General features: G+C 41.4%; 1 protein-coding gene across 1 annotated transcript; it reads left to right on the forward strand.

Moving 5' to 3' along the window:
- Positions 1-18441: 18441 nt before the first annotated feature.
- Positions 18442-22760, forward strand: pou4f4 (POU class 4 homeobox 4). Its single transcript, XM_085471017.1, has 2 exons — positions 18442-18791; positions 19889-22760. Exons 1-2 carry the CDS (start codon positions 18672-18674, stop codon positions 20816-20818), a joined length of 1050 nt encoding a protein of 349 aa, XP_085327143.1. The 5' UTR covers positions 18442-18671; the 3' UTR covers positions 20819-22760.
- The last annotated feature ends 1104 nt before the right edge of the window (positions 22761-23864 follow it).

Genomic DNA, 23864 nt, shown 5'->3' on the forward strand with positions numbered 1-23864 from the left:
CTCTTTCTCTCTCCCCCTCTCTACCACCCCCCTCCCTCCCTCTTTATTGTCCAACATCCCTTCTACCACTTACAGATCCAGTCCAGCTACTGAATGAGGCCTATTGTGCACCATGCGTGCTGCTGCTAGAGTGTCATCCTTCATGACTGTCTGGTTCAAACAAAGTTTCTCTTCACATCCAAGCACAAGTTTGGGCAACATTAATCCTGCATCCGCCTCCAGAATAAAACAATTCTTCTCCGTGCCGACCCAATCTGCAGCCGCTAGGCAATAATAAAGATAGAAGTTCCAATTCTCGGCATGGGTTAAACATCTGGTGAATACCAAAGATGCATATGAAAACTGGAAATGCATCCTGCAAATCACAGTTATCTCTTCTTTGTAGTCCTTTGTAAAGCTCGAGGAGCTCCAGTTTTTTTAAAAGAAAAAAGAAAACACACAACAAACAGTGCAGCACATTCACAGCTGGCAGGTCGGACCATGTTAAGGCCTTAAGGCCCCAGTGGATGCTCAATTCCCACATAAAGGTAAGAATGAAAGAGAGTGCAAGCAAGCGGGAGCCTCTGCTTTGAGCAGCAAACAGGAGCTTGAGTGAGGAGGAGAGGAGCAAGGCTGGAAGTTTATATGTGTTCTCTCCCCCTGAACCAGGGGACTGGCTGAATAAATAATACAATAGATATTCCTGTGATGAGGTCTCGGCGCGCCATTCATAATTATTTCATTGTAGCTGTAATGAGAGCACTGGCCCTCCCGATGCGCCCTGCCTTGGCAGGTAGGCCTTTCCAGAAACCAGGGCCCAAAGGCAAGTGGTGCGGCTGCACACGAGGCACAGGTCAGACACCGTCACTCTGTTTCTCTGGAAACATCTGTTGCATGATGATACAAGAGTGACAGATGAAGTGATAGTTTAACAATTTTGTAACCTATGCAGCATCTATCCCAAACCTGGTAGCACAGATGTCAAACGTGTGGCCCAGCAGAGGAGCCAGTTTAACTGACTGCCAAAGAGTAAAATAATTTTTTTAAATGCTTTGTTTTAAAAGAAAAAAGGGCATTGCCATTACCTAGCCCTGTGACTAACTGGCGACTAGCAGGTGCACCCTGTCTGTCGGACAATTATTCTTCCTTTAGTAAAACATCTCAGGCACTTCAAATGTTTTTAAATGTAAAAATGATTTCTTTTCTCTCTTGCACTTCTTTTTTATACAAAGAAAAAATTACTGAGCCAATCAAACAAATTTTTTTCTTTAAATCAACATGTCCAAATGAGTTCTGTAAAATTGACTTTCACATTAAATTCCAGCGTTTTTTAAACTGAATATTACTGTCTGTGCATACTGGGTATGGTAGCTGTGCATTGACAGTAAAATCATTTAATTATGATTAAATCTTGTTTTTTGTTTACATAGTGACTCCATACCAGGTCCATATATGTAATTTAAACAGTTTTAATTTCTTAAAATGTGCCACATAAATGTACAAAGTAATACTGAGTTTATTTCCCGGACATACACACAGACATATAGTCAAATACAAAAGCACATAGAGACCCCCAGTTGTGTCTTTTGTCCCTTGGGGCCACCGTCGCAAAGCTTTTGGGGCCCATCAGAACTACGTACATGAAAGAGGTCCGTTTCTCACTAAGCCCTAGTCTCTTTCCCCCTCTGTCATTCACACACACACACACCAACAGACCACCTCTATCGCGTGCTGTCTTTCGCATACGCATACGTCGTGAGGTCTGCTGAGCGAGCACCTTCCGTCTTCTAATCCTGTTAGAGCGTTACAGGGGAGGGATTGGGGAGGGTGGTTGATGTTTATATGTGTGTGTGTGTGTGTGTGTGTGTGTGTGTGTGTGTGTGTGTAGATATTGGGTGAAGACAAGTGATAGAGGGGAGTACATGGGACACAAAGACCCCCACCGTCCTGCACCAGCTGGAGCCCTGAGGTGTATGTGAGACCTGAATACCCACTCCCACATCTGACACATACAGTATATTCATTCATTTATATGGTTCTCAGTGCACCCCCTCCTTTGTCACAGCGTACACCCAGTGAGTGTGATTTTTGAGTTTTGCGGAATCAGGATAGATTCTTTTTGATATGATATTATTTCTTAGTGCTTCTGAGTTGTTGTTGTTTTTTTTAATCTTTGCTTCTAGTCCTATATTCCTCCTTAGATGATGTTTATTCCCTTTTGTGTCCAGTCTGCCTCTTCTCTGTGTGTTGTGCTTGTGGAAGTCAGTCTTGTCTCTTTATTTACCTTTCTGTGTTTTTGTATTCGTGCCCTTGTTTAGTTATGTCAAGTTCATACGTCTTAGTTCTGGTCTCAGTGTTTGTTACCTCCTGTCTTATTTTGATAGATCCTTGTCCTGTGTGAGTTATGTTCAGTTTGGCTTTCTGTGCCTCATTAGATAGATTCTGTTCAGCTGTGTTCCTCAGGTGTCTCCTCATTTGTATTTCTAATCTTGAGGTAAGCAGTAAAGCTGCCTTTTAGTTTATTTCTGAGTTCTGCATTTAGGTGTCTTCCAAAGAAGTCCTCACACAGAAGTTGGAGTGTAAAGATGATATACTGTTAAAAACATATAAAATGTACAGCTCTGTCACTGATTATCAGCGCCTTCATAAATGAAGAACGAAAACTAAATGAGCAAATTACTAAAGTTTGGCTAGCTGGCATAGAATGGCTACCTACAATGCTAGCAGAGGAAATATGAAGGATGAACGTTAGCTTTTTACCCCTCAACAAAAACCATTGTGAGGGTCCCTAATGGGCAGAGGAAAATCCAATCACATGGCAGGATAAAGATGTTAAATTCAGACCAAACGAGATGATCCATCCACAACATGAGCTTAATCATTAATATGCTAGTCCATAGTTTGGATAACTTGTTATGAAAACTTCCTCATCCTAAGCTTTACATACCCATTGAAATCTTGGTCAGCCTGAGAGTGATTCTTTTCTGAACGACACATATTTGTTGCCCGGCAAATTGTGAGCTGATATTTTTAGGGCATTGCTTATATTAAAACAAGATACAAAGCATTACAGCATGTTAAAAAAAAGAACCACAATGCATGCCGTTGGAGCTTGGAAATGGAAATTAAGTGCTATCTTAATGCTAAGTAGAGCGACTACTGCTTATGAACATTTGCACCTGCACATCTGCAAAATGTTTTGGATCGTCCTGGTCTGCGTTAACCCAAGACCGTTTATTTCACTAGCTGGGCCCACATCCTTCTTTTAGGTTTGACAGCGTTTTAGTAGGTAAAGGTGAATGCTTGGACATGAATTGAGCTGCGGTTTGGGGAAGGCCTCGAAGAGGACTGGCGACGGCTCCAGGGCCTGGCAGATCCCCATGTACTAAATAGGAGTGAAGAAGTTAAAGAATTGAGAACAAGGAGGGAGGGTGGGGCACGTAAATGAGAATGAACAGTTTGCAGAACTGGGGGGAACCTATATAGATGACAACCGGAAGGAGCTCGTTTGGAGGCGTGGTCCCGCTCCTGAAATTCCAATACATAATCTCCAATATAGATTTCATACAGACTTTTTTAGATACAATAATAGGGTCGTCTACTTATTTCCTCCATTTAGATTCAAATTCTAACTCCTCTCTTGTGCATTAAAATTCAAGTAAAGAATCTTTTTTGAAAATATAAGGAGAAAAAAGTACACATATTTGTTTTGAAATATGTGTACTTTTTAGGGTGAGACAAAAAAAAAGGTTTCAATAAAATAAATCACCAAGTAAAGTACAGATAACCATGTAACACCAAATGTGATCATATCAGAGTTTTTTGGACTTCTACTGTATTTCCCCCCCAGAAACCTAAATTCGATTTTTAAGCAATAAAAAAAAATGCAGATGTAGCAAATATGATACAAATTAAGACTCATATCTATAATTATTAAAGGGTTCAATAAACCAACACACACACACACACACACACACACACACACACACACACACACACACACACACACACACACAAAACCCAACATCAATATTAATTTTCAGTAAGAAAGCATTTGTACTTTGTTACTTTTCACCTATGGGAATACGTTCATTTTATTTTACTCTGAATTTTATATGTAAAAACAAATAATGTCACATGTAAAGTCACAGAGTCATGCTCCTGGGTTCATGACTGTCCGTATGGATTGCGATCAGTGTCAGTGCAACACTGAAATTTTAACTGAAAGATTTAATGTTTAATATCAATTAAGCCCAAACGTAACACAAGGCTGGAGCATGTGGAGTGACATCGTCCTAAATACTGGATTCAGGAAGAGATCTTTTGCTACTGGGACGCGTTTGCCTTCAGGGTTTTCAGCCAGAAAGGTTTCGTGACAGAGTTTTGTTTTCTATTGTTCTAAGCTTCCAGTTACAGTTTAGTGACGTATAAGCAAAGAAAGGTTTCTTGGTTAAGTCGAGAAAATATTTGAGTTAAAATATATGTTAAAAAAAAACCATGTGAAATTTATTTATATCCAACACATGCATGTTCCATTAGCAGATACATTTGTTTACATGTAACATAATGTTGCTTTCTATGATTAAAAAACCAGGGCCACATGTCTCTTGTCTACTTTCATACACTTACATAGGAAGTAACAGGGCAAACTGAACCCACAAACTGCCTCCACAGTGAATACACACAGTTTGATCAGCCAATGAGCAACTAAAGCATCTAAATCATAGGATATAAACACAATTGGCCCCTGGCAATAGCTATTAATATTTCACTGAATAACTGAAGAAGAGTCCAGATCTGAGATTAATCTCATTGCTTTTCTGTCTTTCTTTCACTCTCCCTTTGGAAATGTTTTTTTTCCATATTAAGTTCTTGTAGCCTCTATAACCCTGATTTCCTACCATCTTGATTAATACTACAAGCCATGTAGCGTTGACGAAATGGCACATTTTGAAACAAGGTTGGGGCAAACTTCTTTGTCTGGACCTGCAGCAAAATAAAACATACAGCAGGCTGCCAAAAACATTATCAGATCATGATCACATTTAGGCTTCAGTCCCAAGGAAGGAAAACAGACATGGCATCTTTGATGCTTTTCATCCATGATCAAAGTTGTCCGATGCACATGCACTTTTATTGGAATGCTTGGATGCATTTTCTGTACGCTTCCGTGCTAAAACTCTGCAACCACGCAACACAATGAAGGAACCAAACAAATGGAAAAACAGCGTAAAAAATCAATACCATCAGCAAACTGTTTGATCTGATGGCATGTGAACCATGATTACCAAGGCTGAGTTTCCTGGTTCAAAGCTTTATCAGTTTATTTTTTGGGGGATTAGATAGGTCCTGGTGAAAAAGCACTGCAGAAACATTCACTTCGTTTACAATAGAATGATATTTGCATTAATATATTTTTCTGAAATGAATGTTGACTGCACAATTTGGTGGCTAAAGAATAATGGCACTGCTAAAGCCTCACTTTCAGTTCTTTCAAAATCTCCCAGGTGCAGGACAACTTTAATACATATACTATATGTATACTGTTACCACTGTTTCCCTTACGTTTGCTTCTTGAGAGGCTTCCTTGCATTGAGACCACTTCTGATGGGGTGTCAGTGAACAGTAGATGGATGAACTGAAGGACCGGATGCATCTCTGAAGTTCTGCATCCGGTTTCTAAGGACATGACTTTCAGACCTTCAGTTTTCTTTTTGTCAGTTTCCTCAAAATTTTAAGCACACACTGCACACCATGCTGAGATGTGCCAAGTTTTTAGTGAACATGTCTGTCAAACTGTTATCTTTGGTGTTTTTATTTTAATGAACAAAAGAAAGAATCATGATTGTGATTTGGAGAGAGGTGCTAGTAACAAAGGCCCGAGGGCGGAGAAACGGACGTAGAACACAAGGAGAACACGGGCGGGAACTTCTGCAAACACAGGAGAAAGGTTTTACTGAATGGGAAACAATTAAAGGGCAGAGGTGAGTGGTACTAGTGGAGAGTCTTGTGCTTACTTGAAAACACCGGCTATTAGGCGGGGAAGGGGTTGCCGTGGGAGCGTCCCAGGGATGGTTGAGAGTGTGGGGAAGCTGGTCCAGGTTCCGAGGTGTCCAGGGAAGTTGAAGTACGGGCTGGAGGGCAGGCTGAGGAGAAGATGAGTGTGTGGTCCTAGGGTTCTAGGCAGACTGGAGAACGGGATGGAAACAGAACCAGCGCTGCTGATGAGTACGACGGGTGATGAATCACGGGTGGTAGCAGGACGAACTGGCAGGAGTGGCAGGCAGTGCTGGCTTAAAAACCCTCTAGATGGAGCCCCGGAAAATGGAAGCAGGTGATGAACTGGCCAACTCCACCCCAGGGGACGGACAACAGGAACCTGGACCACACCCGACCAGACACTCCCACAGCATATGACACAAAGACTTGACTTAAAAATGAGCAAGAAAGACTTTGAAATACCTTCAGAAAGCCTGGAGAATGCTCATTTTTAATAAAAAAATGTACATGATGACCATCTGGCTCCTTGGAAGGAAATTGTAAAAAAATGAGGACTGTTCAAGACTTTTTCACTGCACCATATTTCTGAACTCATACAAATTACCCTCTGCTAGTAGCGAGTCAACAGGCACAAATTTCCCACAATGGCTTCTTTCTTATCATCTTGACTTTGCACTCTTGTCGTTTATCCATTCAGAGATTGTTTCGTTGTCTTCATCTTTACATTTGGGAGCAGAGTTGAAAGAAAGCATCCAGACAGCAAGATCTCCAAATAGCTTTGACACACATCTCTTCTGAGTATCACCATGTCTTTTCTTGCTTATCCCGCTTGTCCCAAACACCAGAGACATAAATTAAAAAAAAGAAATGAGAGGAAGATTAATTTTAATTTACATACATACTCATCACAGTGACATGTTCATACATCATTTTGTTTGTTTACTTGTTTTCCCTTTGTTCAACTCCTCTCTATTCTTGTAGTACAGGGGAGAGAAGTGAAGAGGATTTTGTTTGCATGGAAATTAGTTTGGTGGGCCTCTTGGGAAACGCTCAGACGGTTGAACTGTTTGATGCCTGGGCCTCTGTGAATTGTTGGGATGCCGTTTTTTTTTTTTTTTTTCTGTGAGCAATACTTCACTCAGGCAAAGGGAGAGGAACAGAGAGGAACCAGCCGGGTGATTTAAAGGCCAGTGTCAGATGATGCTTTTAATGGGACCCCAAAGTAGTGCTGGAGTAGTTTAGTAGAAAGAAAATAGTCCCAGGTCATTATTTCTGAAATTACACATTATTGCCAAGCATGAATTTGGTGCTTTGATAACTGCAAGGCAACAGTCACATGGTTTTTATGGTCAAGAGAAAGAAGACATCTCTACACTTGATATCGCCAAAACTGGACAACTTAAATCAAAAGCAAACCAAAACATAGAACTAGAAACTACAAGAAAAATAGTCTCTTTAAAAAGTCAACGCTCTGTCTTACTGAAACCGATAAAGTCTCTTATGTCACTTGTTATGTCATTTTTACCCTTGAATTAGTTTGACTAAAGTTTTGTAAAACTCACACTAAAGCTCACACTGAAGTTTCACAGACACTGATTCCCAGGATTTAACAGCGAGCTTAAAACTCTTGTTATTCTCTATTCTTACAAGAAGTTAGAAGAAATCCTTCAACCTGTATGACAATGAACCATTAGCCTGTCCAAGTTGACCCAATCAGAGTAATTAATATGGTATTTAGTGTGTCTGTGTGACACTTTCCTGACTCTCAGATTAGATCCACACCGATACAGGAAAGTTGTCTGTCCAGACAAGCATTCTTTTTTAGCAGATTCAGATGAACATTTTACTATTAAAGCAGGTGATTTTATTTTATTTTTACATAGTTGTGATCAGTCAGGGAAGGACAAGATTAATAAGCAACAGGAGGTAAACATGAACATCTGTGTCATTATTTTTGAAAAGTCAAAATTTCACATTTGTAACTTTAGAAAATCTCCACTCTGTTTTTTACCCTTCTATGTGTGGATAAGTCTAATTTGTGAAGAATATTCATTCAGGGCAAACAAGCTCAGTCACAGTCAGATCTGGGTCGTGTACTGTAAAAGGAGTTTTACATACCCAGGGTTTCTTTCCATTATCTGGATTCACCCTAACATCAGCAGTCAGCATAAGTAGTCACAAAAGATGGCTAATAGTTCGCTAAGTTAAGTCAGCGTCTCCTGTGCATGTTCACAGGAAATGAGGTGATGTGACGGGTATTTGACCAATCACAATTAAGGATTAATGTACTGGCACCAGAGCAGCTGAAAAATATACTACAGGAAAAAATATAAAGACGTTGCAAGTATGATAAACTGAAAACCAACACCGCTGCTAAAGATAAAGCAGTGATATGAGAGGAAAACCACATACAGAAATGAGCACTTTAAACAAATAATAACTATATTATTAAAGCTGAGCCTATTTGAAGTCTGCAAGGAAAGGCAACAAAAATGTCATTTCACACTCTTATCAAATCACAAGTCTATCATTAAGACACGTGAAAATCTGATGGATTTCAATTGATTATTATAGTTTTAATTTTTTATTCTTTCAGTTGCTGCCTTGTTGGATTTTAACGTCTGAGAGGAAAGAATAAATACCAGAACAGAATTCAGATTTAGACTTAGACATTTATCACTTGATATTTTCCTGCTGGTTGCAAACAATTTTACAACAACTTTATTGTTTTATCAGCTTTAATATGTGACCCTAAAACAGACCACCTATTTCTACTTGCTTTATATTACATTTGCAAGTAGTCTAAGAATCTATATTTATTCTTGATGTTCATCCACTAATATATTTTAGACCCACTTCCTTTTTGAAATATTAACAAAATGTTCTATTTTCTATAACAGTCACCACTGACTAACCTACTGGTCAGTGTACGGTTAAGTCATACCAGCTGATCTTTAATCTGCAACCTAAACAGCTCTAGAGCAGGTTAGATTCACAGCACAAGTTACCCTGGTACTCTACCACAGTAAGTAGTGAAGCACCTTTCTATAGCTCTAATGTTAGCTGGATAAATGAAATCCTGCTTTGTAGTACAGGTCTATGGTGATCTTAGAGCCAGCTGATATCAGCTAACGGCTCCGATATAATTATACACAACCAGCTGGCAAAGTTTTTTTAGGCTGCTGTAGTCTGCCCACAGCTATGTATTTGCAAGACGCTTTGCAACCCACCTCCATGCCAGCTCCTCCCTGTATGTTGCATCTGACAGTTGAACCAGTGTTATGCCTGTTGCCATTGATGCTTGATCTCTCTGCTGCTCTCCTGGGCCATCCACCCACCCATTCATCCCTCCACCCATGTATCCATCCACCTATGCACAGTCTTTGGACTGTGGCAGGAAGCCGAAGCACATTCACATGTCACGTCCGGTGTGGCAGACGTGTGGAGTTTGTAGAAAGGACCCAAAATGCGGCAGCTCTGGTGCAGGTGAGTATTTATTGAACAAAGGTGGATACAAACAGAAATGGCGAGGGTGAGCATGAACTAAGAAAACCTAAACTGGAAAAACTAACAGGACTAACTAGGAACCAAGATGCAGGGAGGTACGGGGAAATATACGGAGAGACGGTCGGAGACCGAGGGGAACAACACAGACGAACCAGCAACAAGGACGGGTGAACACACACTATGAATACATACACCAGTAATCAGGGGATGGGAAAACAGGAGGGAAACACACCTCGGAGACATAACAGCTGACGAGGCAGGGGAAACATAAATAGAACCCACTGACATAAGACAGAGACCTTCAAAGTAAAACAGGAAACACATACACGTAATGACACAGACTCAGAGACGTGGACTAAACACAGAGACCGACAGCACTAAGGGGATACACAAGCAGGGAAGACACCAAACAGAGGGAACACAACTAAACCCTAGGAAACCCAAAACAACAGTCATAATACAAAACTATCAAAAGTAAAAGTACATAACCAAAAACACTGGGTCACCGACCCAGGATCATGACTGTAAGACCCCAGCAGAAGTCATTTTGCACATAAATGTCAGCATAATGCTTTTTGGGATTAAGCTTTGGTGCGTATTGTGTGGATCGAAGCAGAACTATCTTTGTCTCAGTTTGACTCTGCTTGGTTCAGTTCGTCTTGACGGTGGTCCCCTTGTACACTCAGTAAACAGGCCCGCGGTTATAAAGCTTTTACACGCCAATCCTGCCCAACATTCCCTTTATGTGCAAGTGCTGCAGGGCTCAGATGCATAATACATGAGCACTCAGTTAATCTATTGATCCAAAATATGTCTTCTCTCTTTCTCTGTCTCATTTACTATCTGTCTTTCTTTCATACTGTCATTCCCTCTGTTTGTGTCTTGCTCGCTGCTTTTCTCTTCCCCGTCTCTCTTCTGTCCTGTTTTGATCAGCAGCCTGGTTTCAGCACGTGGACAGGCAGAACAACAGATTAGAAGACGAGATAAGAGAGATGCATTCATTAAGAGGTGGAGATAATGAACCAGTGCTACATGTGGTGAGACCAATCTCAGAAGACGATATAAACAGCATAACTATCATTGAAGCAAGCAGGCACAAGCAGAGATGATAGAACCAACCCTCTTTTCTGCAGGTTGGACCCCAAAACTTGGACAGCTAACAGCAAAAACCTGACCGTGAAGAACCTGAAAGAAATTAAATACTGGTCAGCAGATACTCAAGAGTTCACAGTGTAACAAAAACTAAATTCATGCAGATGAGAGCCAAACTCAAAAGAGAAGTCTGCATGTAAATAATAGCCAGACTCATGTATTGCCAGTGGACTTATTCCAGCGGGCATGCTCTATAGTTTCTCCCTGTGCTCTGATTTCACTCTGAGCTGCCAGTCTACTTGCTCTGCTCCACCTCCCTGCTTTCCTGCCATACTGATCTCCACCCACACTCTCCACTTAACTCCTGCAAACCACTCTTGCTGTCAGTCTGTGAGGTACCGGCTCTTTCCTCTAGCCAATACAGTCACTGGACCTCCTCTTCCCAAAGGCTGCTACTCGCTCAGGCCAGCAGTCACTGCACACAGTGTCGCCTCCTCTTCTACAACTGGTAGACTTGATTGACAGCACTCAATGACTGACCAGTACTCAGAAAAATGGGAAAGTCCAAGGAACTGTGTGAAGATGTAAGGGGAACCATTGGTTTACGGAAGATGGGAAGGCCTCATTGGGGCATTTCTAAACAACTGTAGATTCTAAGATTTTTATTTAAAACATTTGTACATAAGTCATCACTTTGCTGAGGTCTGGAAGAAGGTCCAAACTGTCACCCTCAGATGAGAGGAAATTGGCTTGGATCTTCAGGAATGACCCAGGAACCACCAAAGTTCATGCCTACCATGAAGTGGGGTTGTTAATGACGAGGCTTTTAGACCTAAGAACACTGCACCACCTATCAACAATGGTGGTGGCAGCGTCATGCTATGGAGCTGTTTTGTTGCTATTAGTCGCAGTGAATGGAATAATGGAGAAGGAAGACTACCTTCAAACTTTTCAATTTCATCTCAAATCAACAGCTTGTTGGTTGAAATTTGGACACAGTCGGATGTTCCAACAGGACAATGATCCCAAACACACATCAAAACTGGTTTTGGAATGGATAACAGGCCAACATTGAGAACATTAATAATGGAATAGTGTTCCAAAAACCCTGACCTCAACCCTTGGCCCTTGGGTACAAAATGAATAGCCAGAGTACCCTACATGGAGAAGGAGACTAGCGGCCAAGATCAAAGTAGCATGGAGGGGAGTTAGCCAACAGTTGGAACTGCAGAAACCGCCTGAACAGGTATACCAGAGAAAAGCCAGGAGAACAAACCAGATGTTCTCCACTGAACCATCCAAAATGTACTCTCAGTGGCAGAGGAATGATATGAGTACGTATTCTCATATCGAGCAATACTGGAAGAACACATGGGAGAAGAATGCAACATATAACAACAATACTAAGTGGCTAGTGGATCTAAGAGCAGACCACAGCAACCTCCCTGAACAGGATCCAGTAAACATCACAGTGAAAACAGTCTGAAGTGAGAAAAAGAGCATGAAGAGTTGGACAGCACCAGGTCCAGACACGATTCACACCTACTGGTTAAGGAAGCTAGCTGCACTCCACGGGTGTCTGGCAACACAAATGAATCACCTGCTGATGGATGTGACACACCCACAATGGGTAACTGGACAGTCCTGATCCCAGAGGATCCCCATAAGAGACCACTTCTTGTTTTAGATGTCAGTGAAGAGGCATGCTGTTCAATCAGTCCACCCTGGAAACTGAACAGTTCAAAGAAATGATTAAAGGCCTAAAATTACCATGACATTCATGCCCATGATGCGAGTATGTAAACTACTGTCCAAATGACTCTGTCTCCAGCTTCAGTGAGCAGTGATGGAAACATGACTTATAGGTTCTGAGATTCACCCTGTGTCCAGTTGAAAAGGTGTGTTTTGTGATGTCAAAATGTGTCTGCGTATAGATGATTTCGACACAGGTGTACCAGCAAAGTATTCAGGACTTTGAAGGTTTCTAGCTAAACGAATGGCTCCGAATATCTAATCTTGTTCTGTTAGACACCTCTGTAAGTATTTTTTAATTTATTCAAAGCTCTGTGGTACAGTAAAAAGAAAAAAGAAAATTAAGCACGTGAATATGGTGTGTCTGTTGTAGGTAGATTCATACAAGTTATGTAAAATCTATGGCTAATAAATTAAGGTTTACTAGCCGTAGTCTCTAATAAATTAATGTTTGTAAAAAAGCTCATGCACACAGCAGCATATCGACTATTATGTAGCTATTTTAGCTAGCTGTTTTGCTATCATGCTGCACAGCACATGGCCAACCGGATGTACATGCACAGCTTTTGAGTGTATAGTCAGATTACTTAAAGGTAATTGAAGCAGAAGGACAGAAGACCACACTCTCTCAGTCTGTTTCTTTTAAGAAATGAGAGTGATGAGAGGCGAGGCCCTTTTCTAAACCTGCAGGCACAGGTAAAGTGCAGAGAATCTCTCCCCAAGCGAACCTACTAACCTTTTCTTCCAGCCTCATGTCTTTAATTTGTACTGGCAGACAATGAAATATTTAAAAGGAACCCTACAGGCAATTACATTAAAAGTGTGTGGTTAGACACCGCCTACCCTTTGGCGGGCCCCCACGGTGAGAAACGGAGGCCGATTTGGTGAATCGTCGCAAAGTTTACAACGTCAGATTTTACTCAATATCAATAATTCAAAGGTAGAAGAAGCATAAAGGGAAAGGAAAGGGAGACAAGAGTGAACAGCAAAGAAGGGAAGGACAGGAGGAGGCAAAGGCAGGAGGAGGGAACAATTTGAGGAGGTGTGTGTTCAGGCTGTGGTGGATGTTGGCGGAAGGCTGCACTTTAGTGTCCATTTGCTAAATGTGGCAGAAATACACCGTGTGGCAGCCATGTTCTGCTCGCTGAAAGCTTTGCCGGACGTTTGATCCCTCAGAGTCTCTCCTGCACTCTGAACACACACGGACTTATTTGTTTCACATACAAAAATGTGAACTGTTCATGTGTCTAAAATAGGCTGACACAAATACCACTCATGCGATGGACACACATGTAAAGTTCAGCTACAATATCCTGTAGCTGAACTTTATTGGCAAAAACTAAACATGAAAGATGCTCTAAAGCCAAGTTTTAAGTACCACTAATGTAAACTTGGACAATATTTTATTGGGTACACCTTGCTGGTATTGGGTTGGACCCCTTTTTATCTGCAGAACTACCTTAATTTTTTGGTGAAACAGATTCAAGAAGGTCCTCAAAGTTTTGTCGACTGCACATTCATGATGCAAATCTCTTGTTATATCAGGTGCCCCATTGGATTGAGATCTGGTAACTCTTAGAGGCCAAACCAGTTTGAAATCATTTGAGATTTGTGATAGGGTCCATCATCATGCTGAAAGCAGGCATCAGAAGATGGGTTCACGGTGATTATAAAGGCATGGTCACAGTCACCAAAACACTCAGGCAGTCTTTGGTGTTTAAACCATGCACAGTTGGCCAAAAGTGTGGCAAGAAAATATCCGCTGAAACATTATGCCATCACCAGGCTGAACAGTTGAAACAAAGCAGGATGAAGCCATGCTTTCATGTCTTTTAGATGAATGTACAACTCGAATTTCATAGCAGATCTTTGCCCAGTTTCTGCCCACTTTTGCTGAGTCTGTGTAAACTGTAGCTTCAGCTTCCTGTTCGTAGTTGACACCAGTGTTATCGTCCAAAGATCTGCCACTCATTGGATATTTTTTCTTTCTCTGACCATTCTCCATAGATCCTTAAAATCCCAGCAGATCATTGGTTTCAAAATATTCAGATCACCTTGTTTAACACAGACAACCATGACAAGCTTTTTTCAGCATTCTGATGCTCAGTTTGAACATCATGTCATCTTGACCATGCCTGAATGAAGCGAATTGCTGCCATATAATTAGCTTATTAGATATTCAGTTAATGAGCAAACAGTTCAGGCAGCGATTTGAATGAGTAAAAGTGAATGCTTGTAAAGTTCAGGCTAAAAATTAAAGATAAAACATACGTGGTAAATTTGAGTAAAATTGATGGCTTCTTTTTCAAATTGTGTTGGGTTTAGACTTTAAACATCCGAGTTTGACTTTCTTTAAAGCTGGCACCGTCTTTCGTCCTTCCTAGCTTCTATTTCCAGAGCTCTCACTCTATGCTTTCATTCTCTTGCTTTCTCTCCTCCCTCCCACCCCAGCTGGACTCCCTGCATTTTGTTCTTCCCAGCGGACTGTCCTCCCTACTGCTGTCCCAGTGGAGTCAGGTGATGTATATTTTATGAGCGGGTGCCGGGGACCCTCTGGAGGGCCGCATCTACAGCAGGACAATAGCCCTCACTCAGGTTTCCTGCTGGCCGTCACTGACACTGCTGCTCTTTTTGTAGGCAGGTGAGTCAGAGCTGGAGTTTCAGCCAGGGCTGCAGACTGAGAGGCAGAGTTACAGCTGGAGCAAGACTGAGGCCGGGGTGATGCACATCTTAAGTTTTACTCTGAAAAAACACAAAGACAGGAATCAACACAGCACATTAGGTTTCAGTTTTGATGGTGCCATTTTTAAATGGCAAAAACCCCCAAAACAAAACCCTATTATAATTATTGCAGGTTTTAAGTTTCTTTTAAAAGTATTGTTCATAGGGCAGAAACAATAAAAGCGAGCTTGATCAAAAAGCTGTACTGATCAAAAGCAGAGGGAAACATGCATAATATCAGGTTTTCATTCTTAGTTATTATTCTCTAAAGAGTCTTCATCTGTTTCCTCTAGTAAATCATATCCTCACTTCTAATCCTAACTTTAGCCTCAAAGCCATTTTACCCTGCTTCATCTTTCCTGTTTCTTCCTGCACTCTTTCGGGTCTAATTTACTTCATGTATTTGCTTTTATCACTGCTTCATTTGCTCACTTCTTGCTTGCTTCGTGCTTGCAGTATTTATCCAAATAATTTGAGTATTCTGTATTTGATTCCTGTAATTAAAAACAGATTTCTCTAAAGGGTTTTACAGAGGACGCACCTGGGGAGAGAAAAATGCATTACTGGAATGACTTTGATTAATAATTTTAATTGGAATTCATTCCGACAGTGTTCAAAATGCCTTTGGCTTGTTTGTGTTTAATGGGTAGCGAAGATGCAAAAACAGTGATGAGAATGCAGTGCCCACGAGAAAAAGAATGGACTCCCCAAGTCTGGAAAAAATAGAAACCATCAGTCATCTATGAGTTTGTGCAAAGATGAACAGCTGGAAAGCTGAGATGAGCTGAACTTCAAAAGCACCATCTTTACACTTCTTTACATTATCTTTACATTCATGATACTGGACTACATGTTGATGTTCTTGAGCTGAAGTTTGAGTCCAGTTTCAGATAAATATATGGAAAAAACAACTTGAATGTACTGCATGTATTGCACTTTACATATTATAGGGAACAGATTTTTCCATAAGAAAGCTTCACTTCACTAAATCACTTGATTAAAACACTTCATGGTGTTTGTGCCACGTCAGATGAAGTGATGATTGGCCTTTCCTTAAAAACAGATAAAGAATAAATAATTAATGGTGTTAATTATGGCAGTTCAAAATTTGATATCACCAGGATTGATTAAAACAAATCAGCCATCAAGTTATGATTCAGCACTTAAAGATTTATCTTTCCACACTTAAATTAATTGCAGCAGGAAACACAAATAAACGGTGCAGTGAGGAAAGCGGGAGAAAACAAGACCTTTATTTACTTTTTCTGAAACATCTGTGAAGAAACATTAAGTTATTGATCAAATGATCAAGCATTGGATAAGAAATTATGATTCTACTTATCACAACTGCAGACCCAGGTGATGGTGAAAAACAAAACAAAACGTGAAAACCTCCTTAAAGGTGTGATGAGTGATTTCACTTAAGACTAATTCAATAATGATGAAAGAAGATTAAAACTAATTTGATATGGAAAAGTAAATGAAAATGAGTGTTTGCCACAAAACAGTATCACAACTTTAATGTTGTTAATGTTCAGTAACAATACAGTGGGAAATACAAAATAAACAGAATTTACTCCAATTAAGGTTGCATAGTATAATATTTTATTTGAGCAAATATATAATCAACAAAGCAACAAAACGGAGAAAATGCTCCTGACTGGATGAATTATTTAGTTTATGCACCTGAAACTCCTCACTGAAAACACAAACTCACAATAAGAGTAACAAGAGTAACTTTGTTATAAATCTAAAACTGCAATGAAGTAATGAAGTTAAACTCAGTCCTCTGTGTGTTAGTTGGTCCCGTGAGCTGCATGGACATGATTAATAACGCGTGAATCTCGAAATACCTTCAGTTTTGTTTTTCATTACACAAGACCCCGATAATTCCTGAGGTTTTTACATGAATGAATGAATGAATAAATGAATGAATGCTTTTTCATGCATGGATTCGTGCTAATTCAGGTCCCTCTACCTTCGTCTCTTCTCAGGTTTCCTTTGATCTGTTTCAATTCAGGCATTTGCCCGCTTTAAATCAACTTCTTCGCAAACGCCGACGGTCGGAATTATGCGGGATTTTGCCAGATTAATTAGTTAAAACCAGGGAATAATGTGCGCTATGCTGTTTGAAAAGCGGTGTTTTTCTCCCAGATTTATTTAGTAATATTTCATTTGTTACATTCTGTTTGAAGTAAACGCTTCAATAAAATAAATGCCACAGTTGTTGCTACTTGTTGCAAATAAGTTTATTTTTAATTTTTACAGGTGCTCATCTTATTAGTGCAGGTGTGAGAGCAGCAGACACAGCGCTCGGGATAGTGAGCCCCCTGCCCACTCTGTCACCCTCGCGATAATCATTCCGTCTGCCGGAAATCCCCCCTTCCACTTTTGATTGACAAGCTGTGCCCCGCTGACCCCAGCTCGGTTCACGTGTAAATATTTCATCGTCTGGTGTTTGCGCTCTTTAGTTCCCGTTCAGGACTGTTTATTCTTTAATTAACGGAGGTGTGAGTGGGTTTTCTTGCGCGATCAGGAACATGATGTCCACTAGTACAGCCACAGAGTAAGTGAAGCATGATTAATTGATTTATTAATTGCTACGAACGAGGATAAGGGTGAGGTAGAGGAATTCCTGCACGCCCGTAATCTCAACTGAATCTCCCTGTCTCTGAACCAGCCCTCCCTCTCTGCCAGCTGACCGGGCAACTGAAATCGTCACCCAAGCCCAAATATTGCTTTTCATATCCACACTTGCTGTTTGTGATTAGTAGGTTATATGCTGCATGAAAATAATAACCTGAAAAAACACATGGTCTCCTTGCTCAGCCGTTTTACTTTGAAAGATCTGCAGCACTGTTACAAAGATGTGTTGGTAGTTTAGGATGAAATGCTGTCTGGGGACAAATGTAAGCCTCCACAGTGCGGCTACGGGTGTCATGAAGGCATTGATATGCTTTAAACAGTTTTCCTGGCGCACAGGCTCAAATTCTGCATTTAAGCATTAGCAATCCAGGAATCATTAGATCACCGTGACTCTGAAACCCACGTTTGCAAAGATAATTGATGCAGGCATCAATAACCACGTTATTCCTGGTGGTCTCGTGACAACTTCATGTCACCGAACCCACATTTTTCTTGCAGGTATCGATTTTTAGATGTTTCTACGAAGATTTTTTAGCAGTGAAACCACAAACCGTCCTTGCCAGCGAGCCAAGCACGCTTGGAGGCGTGGCTAAAGACGACTATGTTCACGTGGTTGGTGGAGACGTCCAGGGGGAGGGAGTTAGGATCCTCCAATGAGGAAGAGCCTGGGAGGCAGTGGTCCAATATAGGCGCTGGAGGCAAGGAGCATCTTTATTATAGAAGTCGTTTACAGGAGGCAGAAGATCCGCAGGTGTCCCGGAGTTACCTCTGATTGTCACGTTCTGTATATTTTTTTTTACTGAGTCTGACTACATCTACAAAAACCCGATAAAGAAAAAAAAATTTTTTTTTCCAAGTTATCTGCACGTGGCAGGCACGTTTTCTTCCTCTCAGAGGCGTTTCTTTTGAGAAAAACCATCAAAACGGAGTGGAACGAGGAAGACGGACAGCGACCCCCCCTCACTTCTGCAATCATGATGTCGATGAACAGCAAGCAGCCTTTCAGTATGCACCCCATCCTGCACGAACCCAAATACACTCCTCTGCACTCCAGCTCCGAGGCCATCCGCAGAGCCTGCCTTCCCACACCGTCGGTGAGTCCAGAATTCACTCGTGACTTCCCGCAGCTCTTACAAAACTTCCAGTCCCCTCTGACAATGTAGAAAACGTCTTTAGTTTATTCTTGATTTCTATTCATGTAATGCAATATAAAATTATTTAATTTAATAAAACAACATAATAATAACAGCCCCACATTCTGGCAGCTAAAGTCTTTCTACTTTGAGACCAGGATATGCGTCTTGTTTGAACGGTGGAGTGAGGATAAAGTTCAATATTATAGCATCGAATGACAGCGCTCGATGAAATGTGAAACGAAACCCGTGTAAAGAGAGTGGAGACAGTGATATAACAGGTCAAACCGGGGAGTACTAGCAGCACAAAAACAAAATAAAACAAAACAAAAAAACCAAGCCAACCGTGGTGCCCGCAGACGCAAAAAATGCGCCTCTGCCGAAGCCAGATCTGGTGTTTTGAGAAAGTGTGAGGGATTCTGTTTCAAACGAACGACGATAAAAGATGAAGGAGGGAGAGGACGAATGAAAAGCCTGCGTGGAATCTCCGAGCGCGTGTTATCTCATATTGTCCCATTCATATTCAAACTCACAGCCGTTTCATTTCATTGTCCGCAGAAATTATTCAGGAGATCGTAAATATTAATTTTAAATGAATATCCTTCCACGCTGACACACTTTCGAGGCACCGGGCACATCCAGCTGTGTCCACGTCGAGGTCGACTGCGTTTGTTTTGAGAGCTAATGAAACAAAGTCCAGTTCACCTTGCGCGCATAAAATTTTCGTCTTTTGTAATGTTGTGACATTTGCTTATATACTGTAAATAATGCACAGATACATTTAACTGATTAATATTGCAGTTTAAATGTTAACCTGGAAAAGCAGAAAAGTATTTGTGAAACAGTCCAAATTCTGAAAAATATCAGTGGGTTACCATAGAAAAGTTTCCACAGATTTGTCATTTTATTTAATAGTTTGCACTTCATGAATTGTTATTTTAACGTTTAAATAAATGTGATGTAATTAGCTGGAGTCGAGGTGGATGCTTTGACGAAGCTGTCAGGTTTTGTTGCTGAGAAGCTTTCCTCTAACCGGCCTCCCTCTACTCCCCTCGCAGCTCCAGGGCAACATCTTCGCCGGCTTTGATGAGACGCTGCTGCAGAGAGCCGAGGCTCTGGCCGCCGTGGACATCGTGGCACAGAAAAGTCACCCGTTCAAGCCAGACGCCACCTACCACACCATGACCACAATGACCAGCATGACCTGCACCCCGACCTCCTCCTCCGCACACCTGCACCACCCTTCGGTGCTCACCTCCCACCATCACCCGGCGCATCACCAGCCGGCGCAGGGCCTGGAGGGCGACCTGCTGGACCACCTCACGCCCGGTATTTCTCTCGGAGGAATGCCCGGCTCAGACGTCTGTTCCACGGCCTCGCACACGGCTCACGCCCACATGTCGGCCATCAACCACATGCAGCACCACCACCACCACCACCCGCAATCCATGAACATGCACCCCCACGGACTGGGATCCCACGCTTCCCTGGGGACCGCCGGCGCAGACGCGGAGCCTGATCCCCGGGAGTTGGAGTCTTTTGCGGAAAGGTTCAAACAAAGGCGGATCAAACTTGGGGTGACTCAGGCGGACGTGGGGGCTGCCCTGGCCAACCTTAAGATCCCCGGGGTCGGGTGTCTTAGCCAGAGCACCATCTGCAGGTTCGAGTCCCTGACGCTGTCGCACAACAACATGGTTGCCCTGAAGCCGATCCTGGAGGCCTGGCTGGAGGAGGCCGAGCGGGCACAGAGGGAGAAGATGACCAAGCCGGAGCTCTTTAACGGGGGGGACAAAAAAAGGAAACGCACTTCTATCGCTGCACCCGAGAAGCGCTCTCTGGAGGCTTATTTCGCCGTGCAGCCGAGGCCCTCATCCGAGAAGATCGCCGCAATCGCCGAGAAACTGGACCTGAAAAAGAACGTGGTCCGGGTTTGGTTTTGCAATCAGAGGCAAAAGCAGAAACGAATGAAGTTTTCTGCGACGCACTAAGGCCAGCGAAGCCGCGGGTCTCTGCCCCGTTTCCAAAAAGACAAACCAGAGACAAGCTGCTGCTGCTGCACCACACTGTCAGAAAAATACAAGGTACACCGTCGTGCCTTTATTACCTGGGCAGATCCTGTCTGACAGCCACCCGGGCCCCATAGGTGCGCGCTCAATAAGAAAACAGTCATCTCACAGATCATATAGGTGCTCATCAAAGTGTTACAGCAGACTACGGTCATTGAAAAAAAAAATCTCATCAAATGGTTTTTGCTTTAATAATTAATAAATGGTATGGCATTGAAAATGCTACTTGTTTATTTTACAGAAGAAAAATCACGTTTTCTGACTAAAGAATGGACGAAATGCGCGTATGTGTGTGTGTGCATGCGTGATTTTTCTTCGTTACAGTGGAGCAGAATCCACAGCCGTGTGTCTGCAGATATGGAAACGACTTCACACAAAGTATTCAGCGCAAAGAAAGCGCTCGACGGGGTCTTTCAGTATTTTAGATACACATTTAGGTTTGGATGTGAGACAGCTGGTGACTTGTTCTGTCAGTATAAACCCGGACGTGTTCTAATAAATTCAGCCTCATCCATCCAGAAAAAAAACGAAGTGGATACAACGGTGTACCTTTTTTTATTCTGACAGTGGAGACGGAGCATGGGGACTGGGAGAGAAAATAAAATTAACAAAAAAGACTGAGACCCTGTCCAAAAACTCGAGACTCTTAAATCTTTATGCTTCTCCACAAGAGGAGCCCATTGCTCCCTTGAGATGTGGGAGAAAGTGATCAGCATCGTAGGGGGAAAGAGGAGGGAACAATGCTCCGTCCCGTTCATTCACAAGGCAATTATTGTACAAAAAATTAAGAATAATAATGACGGGAATCGAGGAATAATTATTATTATCCTCATTAGCCGGAATAGCTTTTTATATTTATCAGTGTACATATTTGTGAATATATTGCACCTCTGTGTGTGTCGGGGGAAAAAAGCTCATTTAAATGTATTGATTTTTTTCGCTGTCTTTTCTCCCAGGTGTTTGTTTCTTTACGAAATTCAAGAGGTTTTGGAGACGAGATCCGACCAAACGCGTTAAAAGCGTCCTTTGGTCTGTGGCTAATTTGTGAGGCGCAGTAACTCCTGTAATCCGTTGCATGGTTTACTCGTAAAATAAAAGGGGGGAGGAGAAGGAGGACATGGGTGTTTTCTTTGTGGCTCCAGAAGTATGGAAACAATCCGCCCCCCCAAAGTGAATGCATTGCAATAAGAAGAAACACACACACACACACACACGAACACGCGCACGAGTACACACATTCACACGGTATAGCTGTGTGTCTACCTCATTACGCAAGTGTTGGCACGTTTATGGTGATTTAAAAACACACACACACATATAAACAACAACAAAAAAAAAACTCTAGTAGGATAAAAAAAATTGGTTTGATTTTAATGTGATTTTCTTTTATTATTTTCTTTGTTCCTCTGCCACTGGGTTGATGGTGAATTAGGCCTAGAAGACTCACTGATGTGTAAACCTGTTGTATGTTCAAGTTCACTGCAATGATGCTCTGACAATCAAATTAATATTGTTATTATTCAGAAGTGGTTGATCCCCCCCTCTTTGTGTCCTCATGAATTATTATTATTATTATTATTCGTGCACTGACACCTTTGTGGAGAGCACTTTGTACAGTAGACATTCTGATGAAGGGAACTGTCGGCCTTATTTATACATATTTTGTCAACGCTTCTGAGAAAACGTCATTTAATTATTTATTTATTTTTTGCTTGTTTGTTTTATTTTTTTCTCTTTGCATTTCCGTATTTATTTGAATTTAATTTATTTTGGAGAAGAAGAAGAAAAAAACATATTTCATATGTGAAAGTGTGTTTTAAATGTGTCTGTGTAAGCGACAGAAGCTGAAATAAACCGTGCACGTTTTACTTGAACTTCTGAAAGCCTTTCTTTTGGGGATTTGAAAAAGACGGTGAGCAGGATTTTGTCTCTCAACCCAATCAGAAAAACTACTGATTCCATTTTTAGCGAGCATCACACCCCCTGAGAATAGATTTTGGTGATTTTTTAATTGTGCGTTTGAAGCAAAATATCTGATTATCTTCGTCACACCACGCCAGGGTTTGTGTTCGTTGATAGAGGTGTTTAAAAAAGATAGATTTAATGGATCTGTGTAATGCGAGCTCGGGACAGCAGTCTGTCTGTGTTTCTGTTTCTTGGATACAGTCCGTGTGTTTGCGCCGAGAGGCGAGCAGCTGCTGCTCTGAAACAGGAGAAGCCTGGAGGTGAGGGAGGTCCGTCTAAAAGCTGCTTCCCAGCGATGATGAATAGGATTTGATACTTGAGTGACTCTAATATTGATCAACTTTGCTGGGTATGAAGACTGCACGGCTCTATCGCATAAAGGACCGCGCAGACAGGCCCCTCATCTGATGCTTTTAGTCCTATCAGACGTTTCTCTCCGAGTAAAAAAATGCAAAGAAAACTAAGAGAATTGAAAAGTCTGCTTCTTAAAGTCAGAAAACTTTAAAAACAGAAAAAAAAAATCAACGAGAACTAAAAAAAGAAAACAGAACTAAATGAAATATCTCTTAACTGTCACAACTTGTGAGAAGCTGATTATTGTCCCTGATGGTATGAAAGAAACTTAAAACATGAGGTAAACGATTTCATGCCCGATAATTAAAAAGAAAAGATTCTACAAATATTAGTCAGCTGATTTTTAGCTTTGCTTTCGTGAATTCAATTTCCCAAGATGCAGATTTAGATGTAAAGTGAAATTATTGGCAACAATACATTTTAGCAGGCAAAATGTTGCATGCATTTATTCATAACATATGGATCTTTATCTTCGTCGAACTGAACAAAAATTAACGAGTTTAAAACGACTGACCCCACATTTGCACAGTTTTAGAAAATAAAGTCCTCACCATAAATATATAATTACTAATGATACACTTTTCTTTTATAAGAACAAAAATGGCAGGTGTTTGAAAGTATATATATTAGGGGGGAAAAGAAATCCACT

The sequence above is a fragment of the Copadichromis virginalis genome, linkage group LG10, assembly GCF_057382275.1.
Source record: "Copadichromis virginalis isolate Kocher_CV1m ecotype Utaka linkage group LG10, C_Virginalis_male_GT1.1, whole genome shotgun sequence".
Lineage (NCBI taxonomy): Eukaryota > Metazoa > Chordata > Actinopteri > Cichliformes > Cichlidae > Copadichromis > Copadichromis virginalis.

Excerpts from the sequence above, each read along its gene's own strand:
- pou4f4 (XM_085471017.1), top strand. The coding sequence starts at position 18,672 with ATGATGTCGATGAACAGCAAGCAGCCTTTCAGTATGCACCCCATCCTG. Across the intron at positions 18,792-19,888 it reads CCTGCCTTCCCACACCGTCG|CTCCAGGGCAACATCTTCGC; the intron begins GTGAGTCCAGAA and ends CTCCCCTCGCAG.